Source organism: Odocoileus virginianus, chromosome 1, assembly GCF_023699985.2.
Source record: "Odocoileus virginianus isolate 20LAN1187 ecotype Illinois chromosome 1, Ovbor_1.2, whole genome shotgun sequence".
Lineage (NCBI taxonomy): Eukaryota > Metazoa > Chordata > Mammalia > Artiodactyla > Cervidae > Odocoileus > Odocoileus virginianus.
In genome coordinates this window covers 68,984,035-69,000,497 of record NC_069674.1, presented here as the reverse complement: position 1 = coordinate 69,000,497, position 16,463 = coordinate 68,984,035, and the positions used below count along the sequence as shown (strand labels likewise).

Here is a 16,463-nt window from a genome sequence, read left to right as displayed (position 1 = left end):
ATTAAATATATAAAATATTTGTTATAATAACAAACCTCAGTGTATACAGAATGTTTCATAACTTCATATAATTTGTTTTCTTTACATAGCCTGGTTCACCTGGACCTGTAATTCCTGTTCAGCCACATGGGAAAATACTTACAAAACCAGATTCCCATTGGGAGGGAACAGTTATTGTATCTGAAGCTGAGAATGGTGTCCACCTGAAAACAGAACTCCATCAAAAACAGCTGTCAAATAACCCCCAAGCACTTTCAAAGAACCATCCTTCACAGCCACTCGTTCGCTGTTCCTCTGAGCAACTTTCACAGAAGCTGCCTTCTGCACCCATGAAGTTGCACTGTCCTCCGTCACCTCACATAGAAAATCCTCCAAAGTCATCGACGCCTCACACGCCTGTACAGCATGGTTATCTCTCACCAAAGCCTCCGACACAGCAGTTAGGCTCTCCCTACAGGCCTCACCATTCACAGTCACCTCAAGTTGGAACACCTCAGCGAGAGCCTCAAAGAAATTTTTACCCAGCTGCCAGTACTCAGCAGGCAACTTCTGGAGCATTATTTACACAGACACCCTCAGGACAATCTTCGGCAACATACAGTCAGTTTAATCAGCCGAGTCTGAGCAGCACGGCACCGCCCCCTCCGCCCCCTCCACCCCCTTCTTCTTCGTCTTATTATCAAAGCCAGCAGCCCTCTGCAAACTTTCAGAATTATAATCAGCTTAAAGGTAGTCTTTCCCAACAAACTGTGTTTACATCAGGACCAAATCAAGCACTTCCTGGCACCACAAGCCAGCAAACAGTTCCAGGACACCACGTTACTCCAGGGCATTTTTTGCCTTCTCAGAACCCTCCTGTTCACCACCAAGCTGCTGCTGCTGTAGTCCCGCCCCCTCCGCCGCCGCCACCTGCGCCAGGACCACACCTTGTACAACAGCCAAGTTCCCATCAGCCACACTCTGTCGCACATGTAGTGGGGCCTGTTCACGCTGTCACCCCCGGATCGCATATTCATTCTCAAACTGCTGGACACCATTTGCCACCACCCCCTCCACCTCCTGGTCCTGCCCCTCATCACCATCCACCGCCCCACCCTTCCTCGGGACTCCAAGGTCTACAAGCACAACACCAGCATGTGGTAAATTCAGCCCCTCCACCACCCCCTCCTCCTCCGCCTTCCAGTGTTCTGGCTTCTGGGCATCACACCACGTCAGCTCAAGCCTTACACCATCCACCTCATCAAGGACCTCCACTTTTTCCTTCAAGTGCTCATCCAGCTGTACCACCGTATCCCTCACAGGCTACACATCACACCACTCTGGGACTGGGACCCCAACACCAGCCTTCTGGAACAGGGCCACACTGTCCATTACCAGTTGCAGGTCCTCATCTCCAGCCCCAAGGACCAAACAGTATTCCAACACCTACCGCTTCAGGGTTCTGTCCTCATCCTGGCTCTGTGGCCCTGCCACATGGGGTCCAAGGACCTCAGCAGGCATCTCCAGTGCCTGGACAGATTCCAATTCACAGAGCACAGGTGCCACCGACATTTCAGAACAATTACCATGGTTCGGGGTGGCATTAAAATGGACTCCAAAAACATTTTTTAAAATGTTCTGTAAGATAAAACTGTATATTTCATATGTACCTGTTAAGGTACTTTTTAAAGCTTGTACATGAAACTTTGTATAAAAAAAGAAAAAACACCAGTGCTCTTTCATTGTATTTTTCCCATTTTTGCTTTTTAAAATTCCTTAAAAAAATGTGCTGTTAAGCCAGTGTTAGTATCTTTTATTTTGTAAGTGAACATTCCAGCTGTTTTTCTGGCAGTAGATTTGATGCTACATGATCTTTAAATTTTATTGTTGCAGTTAAAATTCATTTAGTGAATGTTTTCTATATTATTTTATACATATGCATTAACCACACAGCTGAGTAATGGCAGTATGAGGATTTTCTTTCTTTCAGCAGTTCTGTGAGTGCATCTTAGGTATAAAAAAATGCAATACAGATTTTTATAGTTTGCTGTGAACATGGCTCATTTTGTTTTATCGGTTATTTGCAAGCAAAATGTAATTTAAATGTATAAATGATTTTTAATGTCTCCTGACTGTAAATACTGCATTTCTTTTGCGTATATAATTGCTTACAGCTTTTCTCATTTGATATATAGCATTGTACATATGACAAGTCTTTGCAAAACTATGTGATCTTTGTGAAAGTAGTACAGTATATGGCTTTTAATTTCTTTTTTATTTTAAATATACTGTCACATTGAAGCACTGGTTGGGCATTTTAATTCATGTTAATAAACCACAATTATGTCAGTTTTACCAAATTGTCCTGAACAACTTCTGAGATTGGGGTCTGTTTAAGCGTTTTTTACAAGAGTTACCTTTTCCAGACAGTTTGTAAGAAGCCTTCCATTTTCTTTAGCAACTACTACCTCAGTTGGACTGGACTGCGACAAGCATCAGGAAGCAGTAAAGGCTTGTTCCTGTAATGTTCCTACATGTTACTTCGCAGGAGCAAGAGCCATAGGAAGCTACCATGCTACATCAATGCTACAAACATTCAGTTATATCTGACATCATTCGAAACGAATCTATTTCATTAAAGCAGCACAGGAATCAATTATAGACTACAACTGTTTGGAAATACAGAGTATCTCACTTGGACATGTTAGCACATGACTGAAATGTCCTATTGATGAATCAAAATTATGTGAAAACCTTACATTAACAAGAAACCTTAAATTAACACAATACTGTCTAGCTATAGTACTTAAAAGAGTAGTAGGAAATTTGTTTTGGGTGTACAAAACTAAAGGAAAAAGGCATTATTTCTTAGCTAAGCAAAATGAAAACGGCCTCTCAAGTGAACATTTTATTGCTGAAATATAAAATATTATTTTGGAATAATACTTATTATCTTCTACTTCTCAGGAGGAGTAAGTATAACCAATAGAAGGGACAGTATTTGTCAACACATCTTTCATCATCCAATTGCTTAAAATTTGGCACAGTATATGAAATCTGTGTACTGGAGGAAAAAGTAGACAGACTAAAAATGACTAAGATCGGCAGTAATACGTTTTACACTTTTAATTTCCATTTCCTTTTAAAAATAGCTACATTAAATAGCACTCTGCTTAGGGCTCAATCCTGATCATCTTCAAATTTTAAAAGAACTTAAGTCAACTTTGCCCTCTTTGATTAGCAGACAAAATTCTACTTACGGCATTCACTAAAGAAATATCTATCTGAGAAGAAAGAGCTTTACATCATCCACTGCCTGATAGTTTTAAACAGAAGACAAAGTCCCATAATGAACTATCAGTATTCACACTTCTTTAAAAGGACTGGCCTGAAGATTTAATTCCTCATAGTTTTTTTATATTTGCCTACTACATAAGTATACAGAAGCCTTTCTGTAAACTCCATTAATCTCTAAAAAAGTAATGGGAGAAAACTGGAATTTAAGAAGTATCTCAATAGAAACAGTAGTTTATCCTGGTTAGCTAGCTATAGATGATCCAAGTACAGGAAGAAGCAAGTTAGTAAATCAGTTTTCACCTAGAAACTTTATGCTTTTTTGGAGCTCCTATATCCACTTTTCCTCTGCCTTGGGGCAGTCCTAATTTCCAGCCAGCCAGCTTCTGAATCTGCTATAATCACATATGTGATCCACTGCTTGTCATTTTCCATGAAGACGTCACATAGACTAGAGAAAGGAAAAGACAGGACATTCAACTAAAATCACTGACCTGGCTATAGTGTTCTGCATAACCAGTGGTTCTCACTGAGCTTATATGCATTTATCATCATCAAGCCACCAAGAATCTGCTAAAAACCAAACTATACCTAATACCCTTGCATATTCTTTCTTAAAAATCGCTTTTTCATTTATAAACTAGCAGGCTATTTTATAAGTGAAAGATCCTAACAAAAGTAGTAATAATCTAGACTGTTTCCTAACTTCAAGTGTGCTATAACCCTGATAAAAATTCTTACAGACTTAGGGAAGACATACATGTATTCCGTGGTTCTCGTGAGATTGGTTCCTGTGCACGTCATGGATGGCATCACTGGTCTACAGCCACTATCTTTCACAGAACCTACAAGGTAACCTACAGCCTCATTAGAAAAACTTAGCATTCACATCACATAAATGAATGGTATCTTCCACCTCACAGCAATACGATCTAATGTTGACTTCTAAGAGAATTATGTGTCTCATTCCCTCACAGTGAATAGTTTAAAAAAATAAAACTGACAATGCTCAAACAAAACGTAACTAGCATGTTTCTGATGAAATATGAATGGAAAGGGTTCACAGAAATTCTAGGTACTGAATCTACGCTACAGCATGTTTTCTAGACCATGTCATACCCCTTACAAATAGTGTTTTCCTCATATTAAGCCTTGATGCATGTTCTACATTTCTTTCAACAGGAATGCTGATGTGTCCTTTAATTCTGGTTATACTACATTAAAAGGATAGCAGATGTTTGTTTCTATCACTTCAAATACAGGCCAATGACCAAGGCAATGTCTGGGAAAAAAAAACCAAAACACTTTAATTTTTAAGACAACTGCAAGCACCTCAAACAATGGATTATTGTTACAACACTTGTTATCTTTTCACAATCTAGTTATTGCAAAGGCATATGGATAAATGTTAATGGACAAAGTCAAGAAAAACGAGGCACCTTGAGGAATGTAAAATTTAAAAAAAAACAACATTCAATCCACTGATTTCTAAAAGAGGCTAAATGTACCTCTATATATTACATTCTAAAATTGTATTGCCTACTATGGTTTGTGTCCTGGATTCTACAATTTTAAGGAAATGCTTAAACAAAATTGTGTGCAACCTGCAAAGGGAAAATCATTTTCTCAACTTCAATGCATGGAAGGACAATGAAAAATCTAGTAAAATTTGTTGTAGCCACACACAAAACTGTCTCTGGAATGAATGCAGTCCCTGTTTTCTCTGAGATGTTAGTATTCTTTCTTTCCATTGCACTGCAAGTTGTATATACCATACCTTTGTTCTAGACAAACACGAATAAGCTTTTCCAAAAAAAGATATGTGTATTTTTTCATTCCACACACTGAACATGTTTCTCTTGTCCAATTTAATCTATGTAGAGTTTAACTTACAGTGCCTGGAGGAAGCAACACCACGTGGTACTGGGCTACCACATTTTTAAAGGGAAATTGCTCTTTTTCCTTAAAAGTACTTTTAATTAAAAATATGCAAAAATACGAATGGGACCACTAAACTATAATGTGTATTTTAGAATGAGAAGCATGTCCTTTTTTTAAAGTGCCATACAGTGAATGACATAACCTAGAACCAGTTTAAAATCCAATGCAAAAGGACTGTCATGGAATGAAAAGTTTGCACAACTCCTTGGAGCAGTTAAAAGTCCATTACATGCAACTTAGGCTACAAAGCACTCAAGACTGGGTAGCTTTTCTGAAATTTGAGTCCCCATCCCATATTTAATGTAAATTAACATTTACAGGGTGCATTTACATACACTATAATACAGGAATGATGTCCCTTTGCCAGAAGATCAAATTGTACATTTCCTTGCTATTTCTTGGTTCCAACTTGATAATTTCTTAAGATTGTAAATTATATAGTACTCAGCTAAAATATTTCTTCATAAATAGTTACAAAACCTGCCAAAACACAAGGAGGAAAGTATTTTTCGTTCAAAAAAAAAAAATGACATTTGAATGTCACACAACACAAGAAACAATGCTTAGAGACATGTTATTGTTTTCAGAAGAAAAGTGGGTCAGTAAACTACTAAGCTGAAGACAAAAGACTGCCCTTTCCCAGGATCACAGTGCACAAGAAGCAAAACGTCAAATGACAGTACCTCAAAGCAAAATAAAGGTCTGAGGATGAAGCCAGCTCACTTGTAATCCTGTTAAGAATGAGAGTCCCCCTTTAGGGCCAAATGCACTGGACAACATGTGCCAGCTCAGAACAGGTGAGTGTAGAATCTGCTAAGAATTCAACCAAGGATGCCGAAGGCATTCGCCTGCTGAAGCTCGTTTTTCTGGAACCATTTCTAGCATCGGAATCAGGAAATCTGTAAACTGTGCAGCATCTTCATGGGGCCAGCCATACTTCTCCACAAGTACATCAAAGAGGCTCCAGGGCTTCAGTTTGGTGATGTGCCGCAGCTCTCCTGCAGGGAAGGACAGGCAACGTCAGGAGAGCTCCTAAGGTGCATTTCCCATTGTTGGTCCAGCCGAGTTCTTTACAATAAAGCAGATACTTACCTTTGCAACACTACACAACAACAAAAGCCAGCTTCCCCACTAAGGAAGCTTGGTGAATGTAAACAGGGGTTCATTTAAAAGGGAAAAATTCATTTGTATCAGTTCCAGGTTTCTTTAAATAAGCAGAGCATGCTGAGGACACTCAGAATATTTTCATTTGCTAAGATGGATCCAGGTACTCTTCAACTTGGGACTCTTTGCAATTTGCTTCTTTGCTTAGAAAAAGCTTTAAACTCCTTAAATAGACTGGTTTTTTCCTGCAGGTTACCATGAAAAGAAAGGGGAATCTTTTCATCTGGAAGAGTGCTAATGAAGAGAACTTTGGGTGATGGTAGAGATGTATCAATACTTTATCTCTACTGTCCAATACAGTAGACAGTACATGGTCTACTGCCATATGGTCGCTGTCAGCTCAACACAGCTACTGAGCACTCAGGATGGAGTTGGTGTGACCAGGGAACAGAGTTTTAATATTTAGTTTAAATAGCTATAAGTACCTACTGGCTCCTGTAACTGGACAGCACAACTCTAGAGTCAACCCAAATCAGAATTCCATCGATCTCCACAAATCTGTTCTAAAATCTATCAGACATCAATTTATAAAAAGCCGTAAGTTATCCTTTTCAAAATGTCCTAACTGCAGCATGAAGAGTGTGAGTCATGAACAGCCCTGTCCATGTCAGACAGTGACTGACATGCTAGTAAATGGTCTGGGAACTGCAATAGCCTTTTTCATAACAGGAAGAAAAGTCATTTTAAGGCAAAAGGACAGTATGACTGTCATGAAGAATAACTCATCTTCCCTGTTGGCAATGTTTACCTGCACACCACGAGGCCACCTCCATGCCCCGGGGCCTAGGCTGCTCCCAGGCGCCCTCACACAGGGGCTGGGCCAGTTCCCCTCTCTGGGGCTGCCTGCTGTGACCCGACCAGAGCAGGAGGGCTAGCACCCAACATGCGCTGACAGGGTCAGTCCTGTGCTCACAGAGGTCTCCTCAGGAGGCCTGGTCTGTGACTCAGAGTAGATGCACACCCCTCCTCTTTCTTTAATCATAGAGAAGGTAAAAGAATATCCCAAAAGACAGTATCACAATGTAAAAAAACAAAAGGAAAAACAACTTGTAATTCACCCACAATGACTTCCTTTTGGCCTAGACTCTTTCAACCTACGTTCTTATGAACTGGTCTGTCTACAGGGTTGTCACGATGTGCACACAGTTCTGAACAAAGAAATCACAAGAATGTATCTCTGGGAAAGGGAGAGGTGTAAGTAAGTTCCTGACTCTCACACGCGGACAGGGCAGACAGCCAAGCAGAGAGATCGAGGCAGGTGTCTGCCGTCTGACAGGAGCGAGAGTTCCTCTCCCGGCAGCAGTCTCCGCGAGAGTGAGTGGGAGCAAGCAATGCATGTTCACCGCTTTACCCAGAAACTCCTGCTGTAGGAATCCTACCTAAGGAAATAAACCCTGGCCCCCAAATATGCTCACTGTAAAATTATGTTACATACTCACAACTTCATAAGTGTTCAGTCATCAGAGAATTGTGGTCAAAAACACAGCCAGACCTGGTACATATACTTGATGAATGTTATTTAATATTACTCAGTAACATGGTGGAAACTATATAGCCACATGTTAAGTAGTAATAAAAGTCAAAACTACATACTAGGGACTTCCCTGGTGGTTCTGTGGTTAAGACTCCACACTCCCAGTGCAGGGGGCATGGGTTCAAACCCTGATCAGGGAACTAAGATCTGTATGCTGTCTGGCATGGCCAAAACAACCAAAACTATGTTCTACAAATGATCCCAAGAGTAATTTTCAAAGAGCCATAAAGATGGAAAGCAACCACCCCCAGACATCAGCTTTAAGGTTGTTTCTTCCTCTTTCCGCATCCTCTCTAATGCAGCTCCACTGATTCTGTAGTGACTGCTGATGACACCAGGACAAGGTTAGAGCAAACTACGGAAACACACTCATCATGGCAAAACCAGCTCCATGGGGGACATAACTCTGTACTTTAGTGGAGTAAGCACTCTCCAGGCTTGCAAATAAGAGCAACTGCTGAGCACAAGCTGCTCAGAACTGGGAATCTGCTCCTGAGGATGCCGTTCTCAGACTAAGCTCCATGAACAGGCATCCAAGTACACACAAACTTCCCTGAAAGGAGAGCTGCTTCACCATGAGAGATGCCTTAAAATCTGCATAATAACAGGAAAACCATACAAGGCGGGAAAGCTATACTATAAACTGAAAAAGGTGATTCCAAAAGAAATCCTAGAATACCTGACACACTTCTGACCAGGTAAAACGCACACAGAAAACTGTATGTACAAAGATACTGAATACATAACAATATTGCAATAATAGAAGTGTGTTGCCTCTAAAGTGAACAAATATGTGGATTATGAAGGTAGGTGGGAAAACTCTACGATGCCAAGAGAAACAGGTAATGTACTTACCTCACCCTGTCATCGTATGTACTATTTATGTTCAACTGCTTAAGCAGCAGCAGCAGCACTATCTTATAAATAGTTGATAGAAGTTACTTAAAAACAAACCGTAAGTTCCCAAACTCACACAAATTCATACATGCAGTGGCCTTCCTGGTGGCTCAGTGATAAAGAATCCACCTGCAATTCAGTTCAATCCCAGGGTCAGGAAGATCCCCTGGAGAAGGATATGGCAACCCATTCCAGAGTTCTTGTGGGAAATCCCACAGAGGAGGATGATGGGCTGCAGTCCACAGGCTCGCAAAAAGTCAGACACGACTCAGCACACACATTCCTAGAACTGCCAAGGAAAGGTTCCTTTGATAAGTGAGGGCCTCAAGTCCACTCATCTGACCCCTCTGACCAGTCTGACCCCTAACACACAAGAAACACAGCCACCCCAAACACAGCCATTCCCACCACGTATAATACAAAACAAAAATAAAACTATCAGATAGTAAAACATTTTCAAAATATTTTTTTTTTTTTACTATCTGTCCTACTGTATAAATAGCTTTTACAACTTGACAATTTTTTCCCTTAGGAAAATATATCAAGGTATGTTTTGTTTAAACAAATTGTGCCAATACTGAAACACTTGACTGAGACAGTTTTTACTTCTTAAACCCTTTCCAGCCCTTTCTTTCTTAAAGAATGCTGAGTAACACCTAACTGTCCCTCAGCATCAAGCTCTCACACACATGCAGGCCACCTGGCTGCCAGCAAGGCCAGATGGGCAGCGCTGCCTCTCAGGCTCCCTGACCGGCGCTGTGGGCAGAACCTCCCCGCCACACACACACCGAGGAAGACTCATCAACAGGCCTGGAAGAGGGCTCCTCCCTTGGAGTGAAAGTTCGGGTCGGCCACTCCGCATGCCAGCTGCTTGCTATGCGTTCTTGCTAAGGAAAAATATTAAGCCCTTCTGTTTCTCTTCTCTGGAGTATTATTTTAGGTGATTTATGAAGGAAAATGTATTACTTTGCCTATGAGATTATAACATTCCAGAATTAAACACACAAACGTGAGGTTTTACACCGCACATAGGGGACTATAAAACAAAATCCTGGTACTGTATTACTGGTAACTAAAAAAGAAACCATGATATAAAATAAATTATGACAAATTTCAGTAGCAGACACAGAGAAAGGAAACCTATCAGTAGATACAGGTATTAAGGAAGACAAAAAACTTAAAAATTTTGAATAATTTCCTACAAAGTACATGTAAGTAAATATTTGAGGTCAAATTCTAAATGAACCTTACCTCCCACACAAATAAAAATTAACTCAAATGGATCCTAGACCTAAGTAGAAGAGCTAGAGCCATATGTTTTTAGAAGAAAACAGAAAAATAAGTTTTCATGACCCTGAAATAGGCAAGGGTTTCTTAGATGTTATATTAAAATATCAAAAGCACAAGTAATAAAATTAAGAAACAGAAAACTGAACTTCATAAAAAAGTAAAAACCTTTGTAACTCAAGTATCACATGCACATTCAAGAGAAATGAAAACATCATATCCACACAAAAACTTGTATATTAATGTTCACAACAGCATTAATAGCCAAAAGGTGGAAACGACCCAGATGTCCATCACGTGGTAAATGGGGAATCCGATGTGGTTCAGTCGTACAAAAAAAAGGATGGAGTACTGATTCATGCTTACCCATGGATGGACTTGGAAAGCACGAGAGTACATGAAAGAAGCCATTACAAATATCAACATACTTTATGATTCCAATTATATGAAAAAATCCAGAATAAGCAAATTCATAGACAGAAAGTAGACCAGGATTGCCAGGGGCTGATGGTGGGGGGATGGAGGGGGAGTGCTAACAGGCCAAGGGCTTCTTTTTGAGGTAATGAAAACCTTCTAAAATTAGACAGCAGTAACATTTGCGTAACTGTGTAAATATACTAAAAATTACTGAACTGCACACTTTGAAAGGGTGAATTTTATGGTATGTAGATTACACCTCAATAAAACTGTTACTGAAAAACTGGCAAAAAGCTTACCAAAAAATAAGTTTAAAAAAGAATTCCAGGCTGTTTAAGGATACAGTAAAAACAACTCACTACTGAGGAGCTCAGAATAAATGACAGGAATAAATGGGATGAACTATGATAGAATTTACCTGAACATGCTGTAGCAATTTCACTGCCATTTTTTTTTAACCATATGCTCAAATTTAAGCAGTTGAACAGTAACTGAAACCTAGTCTCAGCTGTGGCTTGTCATCTCCCTCACACCTCTGCTGTGTCCGGCATCGCTGGAGCTGGCTGTGACATCATCACACCGTCTCCTACCGCAACCCTCGCGGGGGCCTCTGTCACACAGCCTCCGCGCAGGGCCCGGTGGGATGACAGGCCTCACCAGGACTGGCCCAGCATGGGGACCACTGCCAGCCTGCTTCCAGCTCACAAAGGACGCCCTACAGCAAAGACTGGGACTCCAGTGGAGACTTCAAATGCACCCACTGTGGGCAGAACCCCACTTGCACTGGCAGCCCCAGCCCCTGCTCACACGGAGCTCAGGTCCTGAGAGAGTTTATCACAGAGAGGAAAAACCAGACTTCTTACCACACAGAATTAACGCTCCTGATAAAATCAGAGTTAAAGCAGTTTCTGTTTCAAAGGCTTTAAGACTCACAAGTATGAAGACACTTTATTCTAGTTATTTCCAGAATCAAGCTCCCACTGAGCTCAACCAAGTGGACACACGCCTGCAGGACAGAGCGGGGCCGCGACGGACGCGTCCTCCGTCCCCAGCGCTGCCAGGCTGGGCGGCCCTCAAGTTTGCAAACCACTGTAAGCGTACCTGGGCATCTTCCTGTCTTCACTGCATATGCTGCATGGAAATGCTATGATCAAGAAGGTTTTAAACTTGAAGCCAAGCAGATCAGGCGGGGCAGTGCCCAGCCAGTGCATGCCAAACATCACACAGCAGCTTTTCTCTTCACAGAAATAAGAGAATGTGATGATTTTTTAGGTAATTCTGGAGATAAGTTAAAAATCAACCTAAAATGTTCCATCTGAACATTAAAAATCAAGAATAGTACCTATACTAAAACCCAGCTCCTGAGAATTTCCTAGCAGTCCAGTGGTTGGTACCCTACACTCTCACTGCTGGGACCCAGCTTCTATCTCCGGCCATGGAACTAAGATCCCACAAGCGGAGAGATGCAGCCAGAAGAAAAAACAAAAAAAGACTGAAAACCTGGCTCCTGAGTTTCACCTTCTCCTGCACTTTTCTCCTCCTCCTACTGGACGTCACAAACCCTGAAGGTGTGCCTGCAAATGCAGTCCTTTGACTACACATGAGTTTCTTGCATGCTCTGAAATTTCCCACTGTACTTGAGAGGTCTCTGGTCTGACACATACTATCACTCACATATATTACAACACACTCAACACCCTCATCTAGAATCAAGCAGCTTTTTCTTTTTAAAGATAACCATCTCCTCTGATATTTCAATCTTCAATACAGCAACTTTTACTAAAATGATGGCACCACAGAATACCTGTTTGGCAGAACAATGAGGTGTGCTCCTGGCTGTACTGTTTTTCTTGCCATCACCTGAGGACTAGGACATTTTCCTAGGCTTGTGTCTTAGTCCATTCAGGCTGCTTACAGCAACAAACTGACTCCTCAAAGTCCTCAAGGCAGGCGCCAGTGTGGGCGGGTGAGGGCCCTCCTCCAGGGCAGAGACTGTGTCCTCTGGTGGCGGAGGGGCCAGCGAGCTCTCCAGGTGTCTCCATAAGGTACTACACCATTCATAACTTGATGCATCTTCTAACAGCCCTGCTCCTAACACTGTCACCTTTAGGGGTCAGGCACAGGTTTGGAGGAACCCATATCGACATCCAGACCAATGCAAGACAGCATGGGGACAAGATCCACAGAGGCGCTCACTTCTGCTGGGCCACACCTTGACATACAAACCAAGATGGCTTTTCTTATATATCTTTGAGGCTAGTCCCACACTCGAAGGAAAGATCAGAAGATTAAATCCTAACATGGTGAGAACAGTAATTACATTGCTGGCCAAAAAAGTCCACCTCAATTTCAAAATGCCTGACCAAGAAACAATTCAAACCAGTAGCAGTTATTTTATTCTGAATTATAAGCAAGATGATGCCACTTAGCTACACCTCATTTTTAGCTTTAAGGCACCTCTTCCCCGGCCTTGGGTCAGGGTAAGATGTGCTTCCCGCCCAGGACGACAGGGAGGATGGGGAGGACAAAGAAGAGCAGGGAGGCCGCTGCTCGAGCCTCTCAAGCCCCCTGCTTTCCAAAGAGGCGTAAGCAAAGTAATGACAGTTTTCAATTTCACCTTTCTCTACCAGTTCTGGCACAAAGGTATTTTAGAAGAAATTTCTAAAACATATATACACTCCCCCTTACTGGTGGAGGCATGCCAACACACATTTTAATTACAGCCGATCATCCCCCTCATCCCAAGGGACACAGTGAAATCAACTTCAAGACAGATTCTCACTCATCATCATACTATTCCCATGAGTTCTGTGAAAGCCCTAAATCCCTCATGAGTTTCAGAGTTACTACAAATAAATAATAATCAAGAAAGAATTTAAGTCCCCATTCCCAGTCATTGTAGGGGATTTCCTACCTAATCATCCAAAGGAAGGAGAAAAGGACCCTAGTCGCCAGAGTAACACACGTCAGCTCCATGTCAGTCTACCTCTACCGAGGACGCCAGACACCCTTCAACTCCGCAGGCCACCTTCAAACGTGCTCCTCAAACAAGAGCCCAGCCACACAATCCCCACAACACACACACATGAAGACGTGACGATGGGGCGGCCAGGTCCACACGAGCACGTTACACTCCCCTCTGGGCGCGGGCGGTGCTCCCGCTGTCCGAGGAGTAAGGGCTCTTACGGAAAGGCCAGTGTGAAAGCCAGGACCCTGGACAGAGAGCCACTGGGCACAGCAGGACCCCAGGCTCACGTATCAGCATCTGCTGAAGGAGCCCCCCAGGTGCGGTGAGGAGAGGGCTCCAGGCCCACTACTGGCTCTGGGATGGGACTTGGCAGCTTTCACCACCACCCCCCACCCCCCCACCCCCCCCCCGCCGTGCCTGTAGCTCAGATCAGAGGCAAAGCCCAAGAGGAGCAAGAGTCTCCAAGCAGGGTCTCCATGAGCAAACCTGTCCACAGGCTGTGGGCAGAGGCACCTTCAAGTCATTTGCCTGACTTCATTTTCTCACCATTTAAGGCCCCGCCTTTTGTCCCTCTTCAGCTTCTTCCCCACTATGCACAGTGCTGGTCCTTGTTGTTATAGAGCCAAGGGCGGCGGCAGCACAATGAAAGGAAAAGCCCCTGTGAACCTTGCTGGCTGCTGGTCATCACCACACCTGGTGCCTGCGGTGGGGACGAGCGCCCTCCCGGGCCTTCTCCCACCCGCTCTGGGGCACCCGCAGGCCCACACCGCGTGGCAGCTCAGGCTGCAACTCTGGCCACCTCCCCTCACAGCTGCACCCGACATGGGGAAGGCTGCAGCTGGGGGCAGGTCATCTCCCAGCCAAGTCCCCATGGGGCTCAGGCCATCTCCTACGGCTCTGAAAACACTCCAAAATGTGGAAGGAGTCTACCTTGGTTAAAATTAAAACAACTCCCCAAGTCACGCCATCCCAGGCCAAAATAATCCAGAGTTTTCCTTTGCTTCAACTATGTTCAAATAACATTTTCTAGAAATCTCCTAGGAAACTGTCCACTCTCAGCAATACTGCTGTCCAGAAATTCACAATGTACACAGTGTTTTGCTGTTTACAACAATAAAGGCATCAGCTCTCGGCGTACCCCGGGTTGCAGATACCCTCTTACGCCTCCTTGGAGGGAGGATGCACCACCAGAAGGGCCCCACAACAGCCTCGGAGACAATGGGACATGCCATGCCGGTCCCCCACTGCACCCTAAGCCCCAGCTCTGCCACTGAATGTGCTGCCCTGAGTACAACCTGAGACCGCGTGAAGGTCTGTGTGTGGTGAGGGGACTTTTGTACCTGCTTGAGTGACCCAGACTCAAAGATAAGATTCTTAGAATCAAACTAAGACATGTCTGAAGAACATTTTTCCCTGACAGTTTTTTTTTTTTCCTGTGATGAGATTTAAAAAAAGAAAAAATACTGCATCCAGTTACATACTTCACAGGTTACCCACTGGGTGGGTGCAATAAAGTTAAGAGTTTGGTCAATGCACTCAGAGTAAGTGGCGTAGGAAAACACCGTCTTTGGCATGGTTAGCAATCAGGCCTCATGCAAAAACAGGGAAATGAAATTCAAAAGACAAGACAGGACTGGTTAGCTGGAAATCACCAAAGTGAATCATAAAGCATTACTACTGCACAAGAACGCCTTATCTCACAGGAAAATAAGCCAAATTTGGAGAATCAATTTGACAATAGAAGACAGAGTATCTAGTACTTGTAAAAATTTCTAGAAACTCCATGTCTTGCCCACATCAACTTAAAAAAGTTCTTTTTTAAAGGAAATTGCACTCCTTCCCCCCGCCCCCAAAAAAATCTATGATGAAAAAACATGAATTAAGAGAGCTACCCATGCTCACATGAAAGACGACGGCACTGGGGGAAGGTTCTGTAAAAATAAATTCCCTGGGGCTTTTGGGTGTTTTTAAAAATTGATCATTAACTAGGGACTATCTGGGGCAAAGAGCTGTGTTCTAGGCCATGCCAAGGGGAGATCACCAAGTATAATATTAAAATAAATCACCCACAGTACAGTGTGAGGTGAGGCCCCAGGAGAACAGGATCTGATGTATAAGAATGTGAGGCACACAGGACGTCACAGGCCCACTCCCCCTACAGAACCAGCTCAGACCCATGAATTAGGATGCAGACGGACTGCCATTAAGTCCACCCTCTAGGGCTCTGCTCCACTGCAAAAGCACTCTGGCTCCAGAAACAACATGGAAAATGGAAAGGCAAGTATAGCTGGTTTCTAAAAATCCTTTAAACTCCTTTTATAAATACTTGAATACACGGACCGATGCTTAGTGTAAAGGAGAGGTGTGGAGAAGATCAAAGGATTTTCTGAAGACTGCTGTCTCACAAAATTCTTATTCCACAGATATCGGATGATTCTTTATTTCTTGAGAGTTTTCTTCAGCAGAATCCCCCAGGTGTAAAAGTCCAGATCTGTATCCACTGCCCAAATGTGAATGCACAATGTCTCCTTAGGGAGAGGATCATGCTGAAAATTAGTGTTACGTAAATACCGTTACCTTTTCTGGTGAAAAACTCCTTGGAATATTTCCCCAACATAGCGTATTTTCGAGGGACTTTCCCCAGCAGTTCAATGATCAATGCTATGTGATCTGCATTGGGAAACATTGCCAGCAAAACAGAAACACACGACAGTTTAATCAGTACACTGCATGCAGACACCGCTATCGCCCGCGCAGACAGAAACAGAGCGCCGCCTGCACAAACAGAGCACAGGCTCTGCTCAAGGCCCCTCGGAGGGGATGACGCACAGGGGACCGTGGCCTGGGGCCAAGTGCGGTCTCCTCCTCAGCTCTGACATCAGCAGAGGAATTCTGCTGGGTTGCTTTGGGAATTTAAGAGAAATGCCTTTGTCACCATTAATGCTACCATGAGCAGCTGCTATTTCGTTTCTGTCTGCATCG

The 16,463-nt window shown here is 43.0% G+C and overlaps 2 protein-coding genes across 20 annotated transcripts in view; one reads left to right on the top strand and one right to left on the bottom strand.

Annotated features, from left to right (window-relative positions):
* Positions 1-2,339, top strand: part of KMT2E (lysine methyltransferase 2E (inactive)) — a 92,869-nt gene extending 90,530 nt beyond the window's left edge. For all 7 annotated transcript variants that reach the window (XM_020907471.2, XM_020907473.2, XM_020907470.2 and 4 more), the window contains one exon: positions 90-2,339. In XM_020907471.2, coding sequence (XP_020763130.2) covers positions 90-1,586 — 1,497 coding nt within the window. In that variant the 3' untranslated portion in view covers positions 1,587-2,339. The remainder of the gene's footprint in view (positions 1-89) is intronic.
* A 3,432-nt stretch (positions 2,340-5,771) lies between these two features.
* SRPK2 (SRSF protein kinase 2) overlaps positions 5,772-16,463 on the bottom strand; it is a 248,141-nt gene continuing 237,449 nt past the window's right edge. For 9 of the 13 annotated variants that reach the window (XM_020907474.2, XM_070469462.1, XM_020907477.2 and 6 more), the window contains 2 exons: positions 16,059-16,151; positions 5,772-6,212 (listed from right to left, as the gene is read on the bottom strand). In XM_020907474.2, coding sequence (XP_020763133.1) covers positions 6,028-6,212; positions 16,059-16,151 — 278 coding nt within the window. In that variant the 3' untranslated portion in view covers positions 5,772-6,027. The remainder of the gene's footprint in view (positions 6,213-16,058; positions 16,152-16,463) is intronic. The other 4 variants (XM_070469437.1, XM_070469413.1, XM_070469446.1 and 1 more) reach the window with 1 other exon arrangement.